This window comes from Panthera pardus, unplaced genomic scaffold (genome assembly GCF_024362965.1).
Source record: "Panthera pardus isolate Hobbes unplaced genomic scaffold, ASM2436296v1 HiC_scaffold_20, whole genome shotgun sequence".
Taxonomy (NCBI): domain Eukaryota; kingdom Metazoa; phylum Chordata; class Mammalia; order Carnivora; family Felidae; genus Panthera; species Panthera pardus.
In genome coordinates, this window is record NW_026526766.1 from 26,658,697 (window position 1) to 26,673,474 (window position 14,778).

A 14,778-nucleotide genomic window follows, 5' to 3' on the forward strand; every position below is an offset into this window, starting at 1 on the left:
AAAAAAGTGCAAGACTTCTGTAAACTACAAAACATTGTTTGAAAGAGATTTTTACACTTGATCTTAGCCAAAAGGTTGAGAAGCAATGTTTGAAAGAGATTTTTAAAGGACTTAATTAAATGGAAAGACATCCCACATTCATAGAACAAAAGATGTCCTATGTTGTTAAGATGGCAATACTTCCAAGCTGATCTACAGAGTCACTGTAATCTCAGTCAAAATCTCATCCAACTTTGTTGAAGAAATTGACAAGCAGATCCTAAAATTCATATGGAAAGTCAACCAACAAAGAGGAGTCAAAATAGTCTTTAAAAAGAACAATGTTGGATGATTCATCACTTCCTGACTTCAAAGCTTACTACAAAGCTACAATAATCATGGTGGTATGATATTGACATAGGGGACAAACAGACCAATGGAACAGAACTGAGAGTCCACAAATAAACCCTCATATTTACAGTAAATTGATTCTCAACAAAGGTGCCATGGCAATTCAGTGGAAGAAAGAATTGTTTTTTCAAAAAAGGTGCCAAGAGACAACTGGATATTGACACGCAAAAGAATAAATTTGAACCCCTACCTCACACCATATACATAAAATTAACTCAAAATGGATCACAGGACTAAATGTAGGAGCTAAGAACTATAAAACTCTTAGAAGAAATTATAAATCTTCATGACCTTGGGATAGAAAGCAACAGAATAACAAACTGGACTTCATCAAAACAAAAAACTTTTATATTTCAATGAACATCATGAAGAAAGTGAAAAAATAACTCATATAATGGGAAAAAATATTTGCAAGTCATATAGCTGATATCTCTCTATATATACATATATATGTGTGTGTGCATATATATATATATATATATATATATATATATATGCATACGTGTGTGTATGTATATACATACATAAAGAACTCCTACAACTCAATTATAAAATAACTCAATCAGAGGCATCTGGATGGCTCAGTCAGTTGAGCATCCGACTTCAGCTCATGTCATGATCTCATGGTGAGTTCGAGTCCCACATTGGGCTAGCTGCTATCAGCACAGAGCCCACTTCAGATCCTCTGTTCCCCTCTCTCCCTGCCTCTCTCCTGCTTGGTGTGTGTCTGTCTCTCTCTCAATAATAATAATAATAATAATAATAATAATAATAATAATAATAAAACATTAAAAAAACTCAATTAAAAAATGGGCAAAGGATCTGAAAAGACATTTCTCCAAGAACGATATACAAATGGCCAATAAAACACAAGAAAAGATGTTCAATGTTAGTTATTATGTAAATGCAAATACAAACCACAATGAGATAGGACTCCACACCCGCAGGGATGGCTATAATGACAACAACAGATAATAACCAGAGTTGGCAAGGATGTGGAGAAATCGGAACCCTCAAATTGCTGGTGAAAATGTAAAAGAGTGTGATTGTTTTTTGAAAACAGTCTGGCAGTTTCTCATTAAACACTGAGTTACCATATGACCCAGCAATTCCACTCCTGGGTATATACCTAAGAGAAATGAAAACTTAGGTCCACACAAAAATGTCTACATGAATGTTCACAGCAGCATTATTCATAATAAGCCAAAAACTAGAAATAACCCAAATCCCCATCAATTGACAAATGAATCAATAAAGTGTGGTGCACACACACGATATTATTCAGCCATAAACAGGAATGAAGTATTCATACATACAAACACATGGACGAACCTTGAAAGCATTATGCTAAGTGAAAGGATGTAGACACAAATGGCCACATATATGATTCTACTGACATGAAATGTCCAGATAAGGCAAATCTATAGAAACAGAAAGTAGATTAATGGTTTTCTAGGGATGAGATGGGAAAGCTAACGATTATGGGTTTATTTGGGGGTAATGAAAATGTTCTAAAATTTACTGTAATGGTTGCACAACTTTTGAATATACTAAAAACCAATGAATTGTGACTGTTACATGGGTGAATGTATGGAATGAAAATTACCTCTCAATAAAACGGTTATAGTTGAAACTAACAAACAAAGATTTCCTGAAGGCTTCGAGCAGCAGCTTCGTGGGCCAAACTTCACGCACCCTGCCAACATGGGCTCCGGGCCCCCCTACTGACCAGCTGGTGCAGGGGCCACAGTATTTAACCATCTCCATGAGCCTCAGGGCCTTCAAAACAGAACAACAGCAACTCTCTCCCAGGGTGGCTGTGGAGTCACCCTGGTAAAGTCACCCTGGTAAAGCCCTGAGCACGGGGTCGGGTCAGAGCCCGGCATACCCGGTCAGAGTCCCAGCGTCCAGAGACAAGGCTGGTATGTCTCAGGGAACCAAACCTACCAGGGACGGCAGAGGTAAGAGCAAATCAGACAGCAGATAAGGGAAGTGAATGTCTGAACTGAGGGGAGGAAAGCCTTCTGGAAATTCTGGACAGAACAAAACGAGGATTACCTGCTGGCCTTGGTCCTTTTTTTCATTCAGGTCCCTGGAAGCGACAGCTTCATTTCCCTTTTTGGTGACTTCTTCTATTCGCTCCTCACACTGCTCCTTCACCTCTTTCATCTGATTGATGCACTGGCTCCTTTGGTGAAAGAAAGCAAAAAAAAAAAAAAAAAAGACAAATATTTAGGGATGTGTCTATACACCAAGTGTTTCCTGCCACGACCATGGAATCCACTGTGTCAGTAAGAGACAGAGCTCATCGTTTTCCTGCTTCCAGCTCTGTATCTCAAGAGCATACGTAACGCAGGGCAACATGTGTGTTTCACTTATTAAGTGGCAAGAAAACTAGTTGACTGAAACTCACTAAAAATTTGTCACACTGTTCTAAAACAAGTGAATTTTATTGGTTAGAAAAAAAAGTATTTTAAAAAATACAATCTGTGTTGTGGCGCCTGGGTGGCTCAGCTGGTTGAGTGTCTGACTTTTGATTTCGGTTCAGGTCATGATCCCAGGGTTGTGGAATCAAGTCCTACATTGGGCTCCATGTTGAGTGTGGGGCCTACTTGGGATATTCTCATTCTCTCTCTCTCTCTCTCTCTGCCCCTCTCCCTGACTCATGCTTTCTCTAAAATAAGTTAAAATTAAAAATATATACACAACCTGAGATATAGTAAGAAATACATACATTTGGTCTTGTCCCCAGCTATTAGCTCAGAGCACCTAAAAGTCCTTAATTTCCTGAGTAATAGGAGAGTCTTCTGTTAGTCAAAGGGAGTCTCTCTGGACCAGACCTCAGATTATGCTAATTCGCTGGCTCATGAAGCCTTAGGATGGGGGCTGGTGGCCAGAGGAAACAATCCCATGATTATAGGGTTGGACTTTCAGCCCCACCCCCATCCTCCAGGGAATGGGGAAAGTGGAGATGGAGTTCAACCATGCGACCAATGATTTAATCAATTGTGCCTGTGTAATAAAACCTCCAATAAAATCTCTGGGTGATGAGGCTTCGCAAGCTTCCCAGCTGGTGAACATACCAATGTACTAGAAAGGTAGCACCGAATTCCACTAGGAAAGGAGCTGTCTCCCCCACAAATGCCCTAAAACCAAGTCTCTACCATATAACTTGTTCCTGAGTTACATCCTTTATAATAAAACTGCAGTTGTACGTACAGCACGTGCTTGAGGAGTTCTGTGAATCATTCTAGAGAATTATCAACCCCGAGCAGTACAGGAAGCAGAGTTCAGGTGGCCTGGGGACACCCAGAACTTGTGGGTGTCATGTGAAGAGGGGAGAGTCTTGGGACCAAAGCCCGTTGTAACCTGTGGGGTCTGTGCTAACTCTGGACAGTGTCAAAATCCAACTGGACTTCCACTTCCGGAAAGATGGAATAGATGTATTTTTCCCTAGTCCTCCCATTAAGCACAACTAAAAACCCTGGGCATTGTATTTAAAACAAACATAAGAGGACTGAACAGTAGAGAGAAGAAGGCAGACTGGCCAGGGACCTCGGATCCACAGAACACCATGGTGGTGTCACTGGAGAGCACGTGGGAAGCCCGTGTTTCCACCCACACCTGACAGGAACGCATCCTCTCCCCATGGGGTGATGTCAGAGGGTGTCCGTGAAGAGTCCAAGCCTTCTTGTGTGAGTCCCAGGCAGCAGGAAGAAACGAAGAGGAAAGGGAAAGGAGAGGAGGGTGTGGTGGACTGTCCTCATCTTCAGAAGCCTTCCTACAGTCCCACGCTACCACTACCTTTCCCCACTGGCCAGAATGTAGTCACTGGGCCATACTTAACTGAAAGGAGGGTTAGGAATGCAGAATTACATTGGGGGATAAAAAGTAACAGATTTAGAGAAGCAATGGCCAGTCTTTTCCATAGGCAGTTTCAAAATATTTTGAGCCACAAAATATTAATGATTGCATACAGTCCCAAGTTGAGAACATATTCAATTATATACTATTATATTAACTTAAAAGGGTTAGAATTGGAGACACCGTCATGAATTCATGCTTGGTTTAATGTGAATACAGCTGGAAACATACAGAAACATTTATCAATGTCTGCATATAACCCAGGTTAGTACACACACACACAGGTCTCTCTACTCTGTAGCTGATAGGGCCCAGAAACACTACCACCCCAGCAGCAACAAACACACCCAGTCCCCAGATCTTGGCTTCTTAGCACCACTCTCCAACTAAAAAGCAACCAGGAGCTCCTCAGAGACATGGTTGATTGGGTGATTCTAGGATACACAGAAGATGAGTCTGGAGCGTCTTCTGGTGCCAGAATGTCACGGAGTGCTCAAAAAGGGGGCGGGGATGGGGCGCCTGGGTGGCGCAGTCGGTTAAGCGTCCGACTTCAGCCAGGTCACGATCTCGCGGTCCGTGAGTTCGAGCCCCGCGTCAGGCTCTGGGCTGATGGCTCGGAGCCTGGAGCCTGTTTCCGATTCTGTGTCTCCCTCTCTCTCTGCCCCTCCCCCGTTCATGCTCTGTCTCTCTCTGTCCCAAAAATAAATAAAAAACGTTGAAAAAAAAAATTAAAAAAAAAAAAAAAGGGGGGGCGGGGCACACTGCTGGGAGTATGATCAAAACTGGAACAATGTGAGCAAAAAATAAATAAAATAGTAGTGGATTATAACCCAAGGTATAAAATAGATATTCCTAAATCCACGCTGATATAAATAATCAGATATGTAAAAAGAAGGGCCAGATCTCCTGTGCAGGAAAATTTCAAATAGCTTATGTAGACATCCTGCCCTTAGGGGAAATGGAGCATAACACCCCAATCTTCAAGTGTAGGCTACGCACACTGACTTCCTAAGACGGCAGCACAGAGGGCGAACAGTAAGTTTATGGTGAAGAAGCCTGATAGACCCCACCTCAGTAAGGTAAAGATTAACAAGAGTGACAAGCCCTATGGACAGTAAGTCCCCTTGATACCAGGCTGATGGAAGCAGCACTTTACTTCGGTGGCCTTCCCCTGGAAATGTGTTGCCCCAGTTTAACCATGAGAAAAACACCAGATAAAGCCCAACTGGAAATTGTTCTACAAAATACCTGACCAGTATTCCTATCAATATTATAAAAAGTAAGTCTGAGAAACTGTCATAGGCAAGAGGACTCTAAGGAAACATGGTGAATAAATGTTAATGGGGGATCCTGGAAAAGAAAAAGGACATCAGGGATAAACTGAGGAAACGCGGATGAAGTATGAACCTTAGTTAATAATAATGTATCCACACTGGCTAATTAATTGTGACAAGTACACCACATCCATGTAGGAGTGTTAACAATACAGAAAATGGCTCTGCGGTTTACAGGAACTCTCTGTGGCAACGATGTAAGCCTAAAACTGTTCCAAAATTGAAGATTTATTTTTAAAAAATAAAAATAAAAATGAACTGAGCTGGAGGACACCCACCCAGCTGGTGTCAAAGAGCTGTTGTTGGAACATATAATCTAATTCAGACTGAGCCCCTATTTAGCTAAGATATTCTGAAGCATCACAGTTAGCTTTCTGCATAGGATTTATTTTCAGAGTATCTTGTGTGTCAGGGTTGAAAAGTGATGGGAGAATTACCCACTTGTACAAATAAGGAAGCTGGGAGGTGATCTGAAAGTCTGACACTGACCAGAGCCAGAGGACAGAAAGTGACAAGACTGAACCCAGGAGGGACTTGGGGTTTCCTGGCTCTGTGCCAGACCTCTATGACATGGCCACCTCTTCTGAGTCACAGGCCTTTCGGAGCCAGGTATGGGTGCACTTAGCCTGGAACTCCTGTAATGTGCCCTTCAGTTCAAAGGACTGAGTGGCTCTCAATGACCCACAGGGAAAGAAGGGCATCAATGAAAGCCAGACTTCCTGACCTTGGACAGCTTACAGAACAAGAGAAGGCTTGTTGGAAAATTCATTTAAATAAAATTCTTACAAACACACGAGTCCCCGGTGATAGACCAGTAGCTTCAACACAGAGAACAAAAAGAGATATCTCTGTCCTCAAAGTACTAACCATTCCAATTCACTGTTATCAGACGATATCCCAGAAGCAAGTGAACAGGTGCACAGCCATTCCTGAGCCTTTAAAGTCCTACCAATGGGAAACAATGTACTGTTTTCACCTGCTCTCAGCCCTGCCAAAATCAAGTACAAAGAGCCTCTCTCCCTCCCAGCCTTGTGGATGAAGGTCAGCTTTCCACATTCCAGCTCAACAGCATTAAGGGAACAACCTCAGAATGAAGCTCCAATTCTAAGTCGCAGGTCATGTGGACTGTGATAGTGTTACTTCCTGAAAGCCTCGGGTAAGCTTGCTCTTCCACGCATGTGGTGAACATTCAGTCATTAACTAGAGCTAAAAGGAGAGACACACAGGACTCGACCACCAGTGATTATTGTAACGGGTGGAGTCGCTGTAAATGGAATGTACACGGTACAGGGATCTAACAAGGCGGGTCACCCGATCATCCAGGGCACTGATCATCGACTGGTGCTGTTGCATTCCAGCAGTAGCTTTTGCGAACCATTTCCTCATGGTGTGGAGATGAGACGACAAGCAGTTCATGTGAGAAAGCAACCCTAAGTGCTCTGGGGAGAGAGCCTGCAAAGCAGTGTGTGGATCAATACAGTGATCGCTTAGTGATGTCTGCCACAGGTGCAGGCGTGAGAAGTGGGGATGCGGGCCGCCTCTGATCCTAAAGAAAGAATATTAACTTGTGCATCAGGAACCCTGGCCTTGCTGTCGGCTTTTTCACTGCCAGGACTGCCTTCTATAAAAGGTTTAGGCCAGACAGGGTGTCTTCACAGGGGGTGAAGGTATGCTTCAGGTGTCCCACAAACTGAATGCACAACTTTGAATATATGGCTCACAAGGTGCCCGTAACTTTTTATCAGATTCTCAGAATGGGTCTGTATTTCAAAGAAATTAAGAATAACTCATTCTAGCTTCCAGCATTCCACAAACGTCATCCCCACGAAACCTGCTGTATCTGGGACAAGCCTCTGGGCACAACCACTGCAATATACGAGGTCAGCTAGAAAGAGCTGCGATCTAGCTTCCGACCTCCTAAGAGAAAAAGAGTGAGGCCAGCACGCACAGCCATTGTGCTCACTGTCTGCTCCTCCATGGGGAGCAGAGCTGCCCTCCCCGTTCCCCGGGCCTGGCTGATTTCTGATTTCCGGCTGGGCCAACCTCATCTGGGTCAACATTTATCAAGTGAGGCCATTAATGGCTTATCCTATTTCAATCAATGGATGGAAAATGTGCATTAGGGTATCTTTTAAGGATGAATAATAAGACTGGGGCAGTCTTTACTTCTGTCTGAATGCATCTTGTTGATTACTAGCCTAACTCAGGGTTTCTCTGCTGAGCACTACTAGTGTTTATGGCCAGAAAAAAGATGCTGTTGTGGGGCCCACCCTGTGCATCATAGGATGCTCAGCATCAGGTCCTTGGACATTGCCAAAGGTCTCCTGGGAGCAGAATTGCCATCCAAAATCAAGAACCACTGGCCTAGCTGAGTAAGTTTTCATATGTGTATTTTTTAATGTGTATTTATTTTCAGAGAGGGAGAAAGAGAGAGAGAGAGAGAGAGAGAGAGAGAGAGAGAGAGAGAGAGAGAAGAGAATCTCAAGCAGGCTTTGCACCGTCAGCACAAAGCCCAATTCAGGGCTCAATCCCATGAACCATGAGATTGTGACCTGAGCTGAAATCGAGAGTCGGATGCTTAACTGACTGAGACACCCAGGCAACCCATATGCATATTTTCGAATTATGTTTCCTTTGTATTGACTGTTGGTGCAGGTCCTCTGAGTATTTACGTAGTTGGGGCTTCCTGGTTTTAGTTGTATTTGGTTTTAAAGCAATCAGGAAAAAATTGCTTTGCGGGGGGACAATCTTTTGGAAGGACTTCAGAATCCTAACGAGGGCAGGGTGAGGAACCTTATTCAGAAGGCAACTTGGCAATTTACAAAACACTAAACCTACAGGTGAGTCCTTTTTAGAAGGAAATAATCCAAAATAATAATTTTTTAAAGTTATACGTATTGATGTCAAGCTTGTTATAACAACCAAAACTTAGAAGTAACCTAAATATCCAAACAGGCAAATCGTGAATTAAATTTGGTGCCCCCACATCGTAGAATATTAACCAGCTATTTTTAACGATACAACATTTTGGAGCAGTACAGACTTTTATTTATACCTAATGCAAGTAAGTGGAAAAAATGATTTTAAAATGCTACTGGTGACTACAATTACGTGAAAAATTTGTATGACCTCGAACACGGACTAGGGAGAAGTCAGCAAATGGAAGAGAGGATCAGGCTCCTAAGTGGCTGGTTGCCTGTGAATCCCAGACCCCCTGTACTGGAATTATTCTGCCTTTATGGGGAAAAAATACACAGACTACAACTTACTCTCCAGTCTCTAAGTTGGTTTATACTATCCTACTATGGGGTCTAGCTAACTTTCTAGAAGTTCATCATTTTGTTGTGATCATAAAAATACTCTGAGAAGTAAAAGTGTAGGGTTTTTGTACGCAATGGAAGTCATCTGCTTAAAACAGACTGTTGTAACTGGAGACGGGACAGACAGCATGGGGGCTGTGGTGACTAATACCATACTGTATGCCTGGAACTTGCCGAGAGTGAAGACTGTAAGTGTTCTCACCACACACACACACACACAGAAGGATTAGGAATCGTTAACTAGCTTGATTTGGGACATCATTTCACAAGGTACACGCATATCAAAATATCACACTTTATTCCTTACATTCACATAATGATCGTCAATCATACTTCAGTAAAGCTGAAAAATAAAAGTACTCCATTGTCACTGCAGAAATTCAGAAAGACACTAAAATCTCACAGAAACAGAACGTCCACAATGCTGACACCCAGAAACAAATCACTGATATTATGCCAAAGTGCCATTCAGTCTAGGAGATGGACTTGGGACACATCTGAGCACTTCAGGAAAATGTTTTTAAAGGCTTTTGATTATTAACTTAACCACCAGTACGCCTGCACTTTAAAACTTAATGTAACTTTACAAAGTATGTTGATAAGGGGGTGCCTGGGTGGCTCAGTCGGTTAAGCCAACTCCTGGTTTCCGCTCAGGTCATGAGCTCACAGTTTGTGGGCTCACTCCCCGGGCCTCCTCAGGATTCTCTCTCTCCCTCTCTCTCTGCCCCTCCCCCACCCATGATTTCTTTCTCTCTCTCTCCCCCAAAATAAACAAACATTCAGGGCGCCTGGGTGGCTCAGTCAGTTGAGCGTCTGACTCCAGTTCAGGCCAGGATCTTGCAGTTTGTGAGTTAGAGCCCCGCGTTGGGCTCTGTGCTGACAGCTCGGAGCCTGGAGCCTGCTTCAGGTTCTGAGTCCCCCTCTCTCTGCCCCTCTCCTGCTCATGCTCTCTCTCTGTTTCCCAAAAATAAATAAATGTTAAAAAATTTTTTAAATAAATAAACATTAAAAAAAATTTGTTATAAAAAAAGAAGTGTGTTGACAAAGTCATTTCTTTCTAAGGAGCACCGCCCTCTTGTTTACTTTGTATTATGAGCCACCGGCTTTTCCACAGCTTTCTGAGGCACTGCTCACGCTTAAGTAATAAAGCACATTGTTCTAAAGGACTCCCCTGGAAGGACTGGACCTCCCGCAGAGCCTGTGTGCTCCATGACGGGAAGGGGGAGCCCAGCTTATGCCCAGCGCCCGCCCCCTTGCTCAGAACACATCAGCCCCCGAGGGGTACACACTAGATGTAGAGACGCACTTACAGGTCGTAGGAGAACTTCCTCTCCAGGTTGGTCTGGTTCCTCTGAAACTGGAGAACACCCTGCTGCAGCCTGCCATAATTCTTCTGCAGGGCCTTTAACTGGTCTGAGCCAAGAGGAGGACCCAGAATTGCGCAGGTCACAGGCACAGCCATCGCGACAACAGCAGACACATCAGAACGCAGTGGGCGGTGGCACACAGGAGAGTAAGGAGGGAAGGAGAGAGGGTTCAGAACATTCCAGAACCATGGAGGAGCCCTGGAAATCAGCAACCCGACCCAAATCTGCACCTAGGTTCTTTTCCAAACCTCTCACTTAAATCTTCCTGACCTCTGGCCCTTCAAAAGCGTCAGGGGGTTCTATTCACTTGTTTCTTTTTTAGACATCCTACGAGCTGTCCCACAAGGTGACACATGCCACTGTGTCCCCTGGCCTGCAGCAGACTCATCCAGCCTGTGAAACACTGATTTGGACATCTGCTCAGAGAAGCAGTCTCTCACGGAGGACCCCAACCTCAGCCACCAGGCTCCCTGCCAGCGGCCCCTCCTGCGACTCACCCACACCAGCAATTTCCTGAGGCCTGTGTTCCTTTAACCACCCAAACCCCGTCTGGGAAACAGCAGCTTTCCTTGAGGAAATGCACCAGCCCATCCCTGCTGCCCTGACCTTGGGCTCCTAAAAGCCTTGCAGAAAAAGCAGCAGCTGACAAAGGGCCAGGCTGAGCAGGAAAGAGAAGCTGCCACGAAGGTGACAGCAGAGTGGCCAGATGGCCACCACCGGGGTCCGGGACACGGCCCTGGACACACACCCGCATCCTGGAAGTCTGTCCTCATAACCCCGTATCTACAGGGCTCTCCGGGGGGGGGAAATAAATAAAAGCGAAGGATTCCACGAAATGCCGAAACACACAGCAACGACGATCCATCTCACAAGCATTGCTAGGACATCTTCTAAGAGTTCAAACTGCAGGGTTTGTAGAACCACCCAGCAGATGGCTGAGGCAGGGGATTGACCACAAATGGTTAGGGGGGCACCTCCTGGAGGGACAGGGCCTGGTCTCAACTGTAGTGGTCCAGGGGACGCAAAGAACCCTACAAAAGGGTACACTTTATTGAGTAAATCACACCTCAGGAAACCTCACTTAAGAAAAAAATTCCCATAATCAAACCAAGTATGGGGCAAGGGAACAATGCTTGGCAAAAAGAGGAATAAAAATACTGACATCCATAGCATGGATGAATCTCAAAAGGCCAGACAAGACAAGGAAACTCTGCAAAGGCCCCGGCAGTCAAGTAACCCACTCAACTCCACGTGACCTTGCGTCTCTCCTACTCAGATCCTTAGAAGCAGAGCTGGAACTAGAATTCTAGACCAGCCCTGTCCAACAGAACTACGATGCAAGCCACGTCAGTAAACCACAGTTTTAAGAACTAAACCAGATGTAGCATTAACTTTAATAAACCACCTGATCTAACCCAACAGCGATGCAACATTATCATGCCAACACAGAATGAATATAAAAAATTATGAATATTTTATATTCTCTCCTTCACGCTGTCTTTGAAATCTGGTGTGGACAATTACAGCACGTCCCCATGCAGACGTTAAATGTGCACTGGGAATTCATGATCTGAAGTGAGCTTTCACAGAATCTACCCTTGAAAAGTAGACTGATATATACCCAAGCTGCCCCCCAAACATTTAACGTTCCCAATAATGGAGTCAAGTTTCAGTTTTAAACTTAAATTACTGAAAATTAAACAAAAATGTAAACTTCTGTCCTTCCCATGAGCCACATTTGAGGTGTTCATTGGCCACACGGCTCGTGGCCACCACTCTGGATACTGTGGCTCCAGATGAACCTTCCCGTGCAGAGGCGGAACTGAGGCTCGGGCTGCTGGGAGTAGTTTCCTACCCACGGCAAAGGCCGGCCCTCGCGGGACCCAGTGCTCTGTGATTTTCCCCAGGCTTGTCTTGTGGCCATGTGGGCTGTGGGCCCCCAGTCCCAGCAGAAGGGGGAGCCAAGCACAGAGGGGCTCACCCCACTACTACCCACACCGCTGCTTCCTAGGGCCTGACAGAACACCGGCCTTGACTGCCAAGCTGAATCAGGGCAGCAAAGAAATGGAATCGGGCTGCATCATTTTTACAATTTTCATAAAGAAACTCTGAATTGGAGGTGGCCCCATTAAAAGAAATCCTATATATACCATATATATTATACATATCACATGCCATATATGTCACATATGTATGAAAGGTGATCTGTTCTATATACTTCTTAACCTATCAAAAGGTGACAATCTGAATTCTTGTGTACATAACATGATAGGAATAGACAGGATTCAGTAGGCAGAAAGGAAAAAGAGGATGTGAGGCCCCTGGGTGGGGAAAAACACATAGTTTGGAACAATGCTGGGAGGGTCTGACCACAGCAAACCCCCTAGGGCGTCAGGTTCCCCTTAAGAATGTAACAGACACCACCTACTCCCCCTCAGGTTCCCTCAGGAATTGACGAAAGACCTAACTGAAAACAAGTAGACCTTAAAACGTATGACCCACAAGGAACGGTCCTCACGGTGAGAATGAGCCAATCGGGAATGGACGGCCACAGATGCCACCCCCACCAACACGATGGAAACGAGCCAATCAGGAATGGACAACCCAGCACCGAGAGCTACCCGGTCAGTAAGGGTAGGACCTGAGAAGGAATAACGGGGAAGGGATGGGGCGGTGTGACCAGAACCTTATGAAACAAGGACCCTCGCCTACAGTCTTCAAGCATTCACTTTCGAATGCCCTCTCTCTGTAAAGAGAGCTTTCATACTATTCTTCCTTTCTGATCTTACACTTTAACAAACTTTGCCCACTGCTCATTTTGTGTCCACCTCCTCATTCTTCGAAGTAGGGAGACAAAGAACCCTGGGTATTGAGGTAAAAAAAATTCTTACAACAATAACACCTTGTAATGCGTTCAACAATGTTTTTAAAAAGAAAAGCTCTTGGGGCGCCTGGGTGGCTCAGTCGGTTAAGCATCCGACTTCAGCTCAGGTCACGATCTCACGGTCCGTGAGTTCGAGCCCCGCGTCGGGCTCTGGGCTGACAGCTCGGAGCCTGGAGCCTGCTTCTGGTTCTGTGTCTCCCTCTCTCTCTGCCCCTCCCCCATTCATGCTCTGTCTCTCTCTGTCTCAAAAATAAATAAAATAAACGTTAAAAAAAAAAGAAAAAAAAAAAGAAAAGCTCTTTAAGGAACTGTAGTTTAGCAAAAAGAATATACCAAAGACTACTCAATTTGGGGCACCAGGGTGGCTCAGTCAGTTAAGCATCTGACTTTGGCTCAGGTCATGATCTTACAGTCCATGAGTTTGAACCCTGCACTGGGCTCTCTGCTGTCAGCTCAGAGCCTGCTTTGGATCCTCTGTCCTCCCTCTCATTCTGCCCCTCCCCCCTGCCCCCCTCTCAAAAATAAACATTTAAATAAACAAACAACAACAACAAAAAAAACAGATTACTTGATCACTTGTGATCCTACCCATTAGATTAGAATGGGAGTCGCCACAAAGGGACAAGAGGAAAGATGGGCTTTTCCTAAAAGATCTAATGTGTGGTATAAAGAAGGGGATTAGAACTCACCTTGCAGGGTTCTGATGAGCTTCTCACCTGTGGTGATATTATTCACTAAAACCGCCTGCAAGGAAGATAAACACAATATGAAACACCCACAACCTAACAACTTAGAAGAGCCTTGATAAGATGTTCCTACTGGACAAAAGGGGGCAGTGCCCCCCGCATCCCCCACGTCCCAGCAGCTGTTGGGAAGGATCTGGCACAGCCCTCTGGCTGGGCACTCGGACGGTGCTGCAGCCAGAAAAGGAGCTCACACGTTGGGAGGTTTGCTTTCTGAACAACAGCCTGTAACCAGAGCAAGGGGTAAACGGATCCTCCAGCTACACCTGGGCCCCATAACGTGCTCCCCTCCATAAACTTCGGACTCTCTCTGGGGGAGCCCAGGTGCAGACACAAGTCAGACCACAGTCGGCAGAGGAGAAGAAGGGCTCCCTACACCCGAGGTGGGGGGTGGGCGGACAGAGGGTTCACAGGGCTTACACCAAACTAGGGAGGCTGAAAACAGGAGGAAGTAACAACACAGGACTAAGGAGAACAGTGAAAACCAAGGAAAAAGTGAGGGAAGGAGTGTGGAGTATAACGTAACAAGCAGCCCGTGACTGAGAGCGGCTGACTGCTTTCACCAGCCGCCCTTCTGAGCTCTCCCCGTCTGCTCACTCGCTTGCTCTCCACGCCAGGTTCAAGAGGTAGCCCGCAGAGTATCCCGTTTTAAAGGACAGGAAACTGAGGCACAGACTGCTTAAGAGCCTCAAGGCCATGAGGCTTTCTTCACAGCAAACATGCAAAGCCTAACCCTGAGCCCCGGCAGGCCTGATCCAGAAAGCAAGCTGGTGGTCACTACTTGTCAAATTGGGATCTAAACCCCCAGCAGGATACCAGGCTTGTGGGCTGTGCCCAGTGCTAAAAGCAACCGAAAACCTGAAGAAGAGGGGACTA

At 45.1% G+C, this 14,778-nt stretch overlaps 1 protein-coding gene across 2 annotated transcripts in view; it reads right to left on the reverse strand.

The window, feature by feature from the left end:
• GOLM1 (golgi membrane protein 1) overlaps positions 1–14,778 on the reverse strand; it is a 57,609-nt gene that overhangs the window by 13,567 nt on the left and 29,264 nt on the right. For both annotated transcript variants that reach the window (XM_053907842.1, XM_019423511.2), the window contains exons 4-6: positions 13,849–13,903; positions 10,219–10,321; positions 2,449–2,578 (exon numbers count right to left, since the gene is read on the reverse strand). In XM_053907842.1, the coding sequence (XP_053763817.1) occupies positions 2,449–2,578; positions 10,219–10,321; positions 13,849–13,903 (288 nt within the window). The remainder of the gene's footprint in view (positions 1–2,448; positions 2,579–10,218; positions 10,322–13,848; positions 13,904–14,778) is intronic.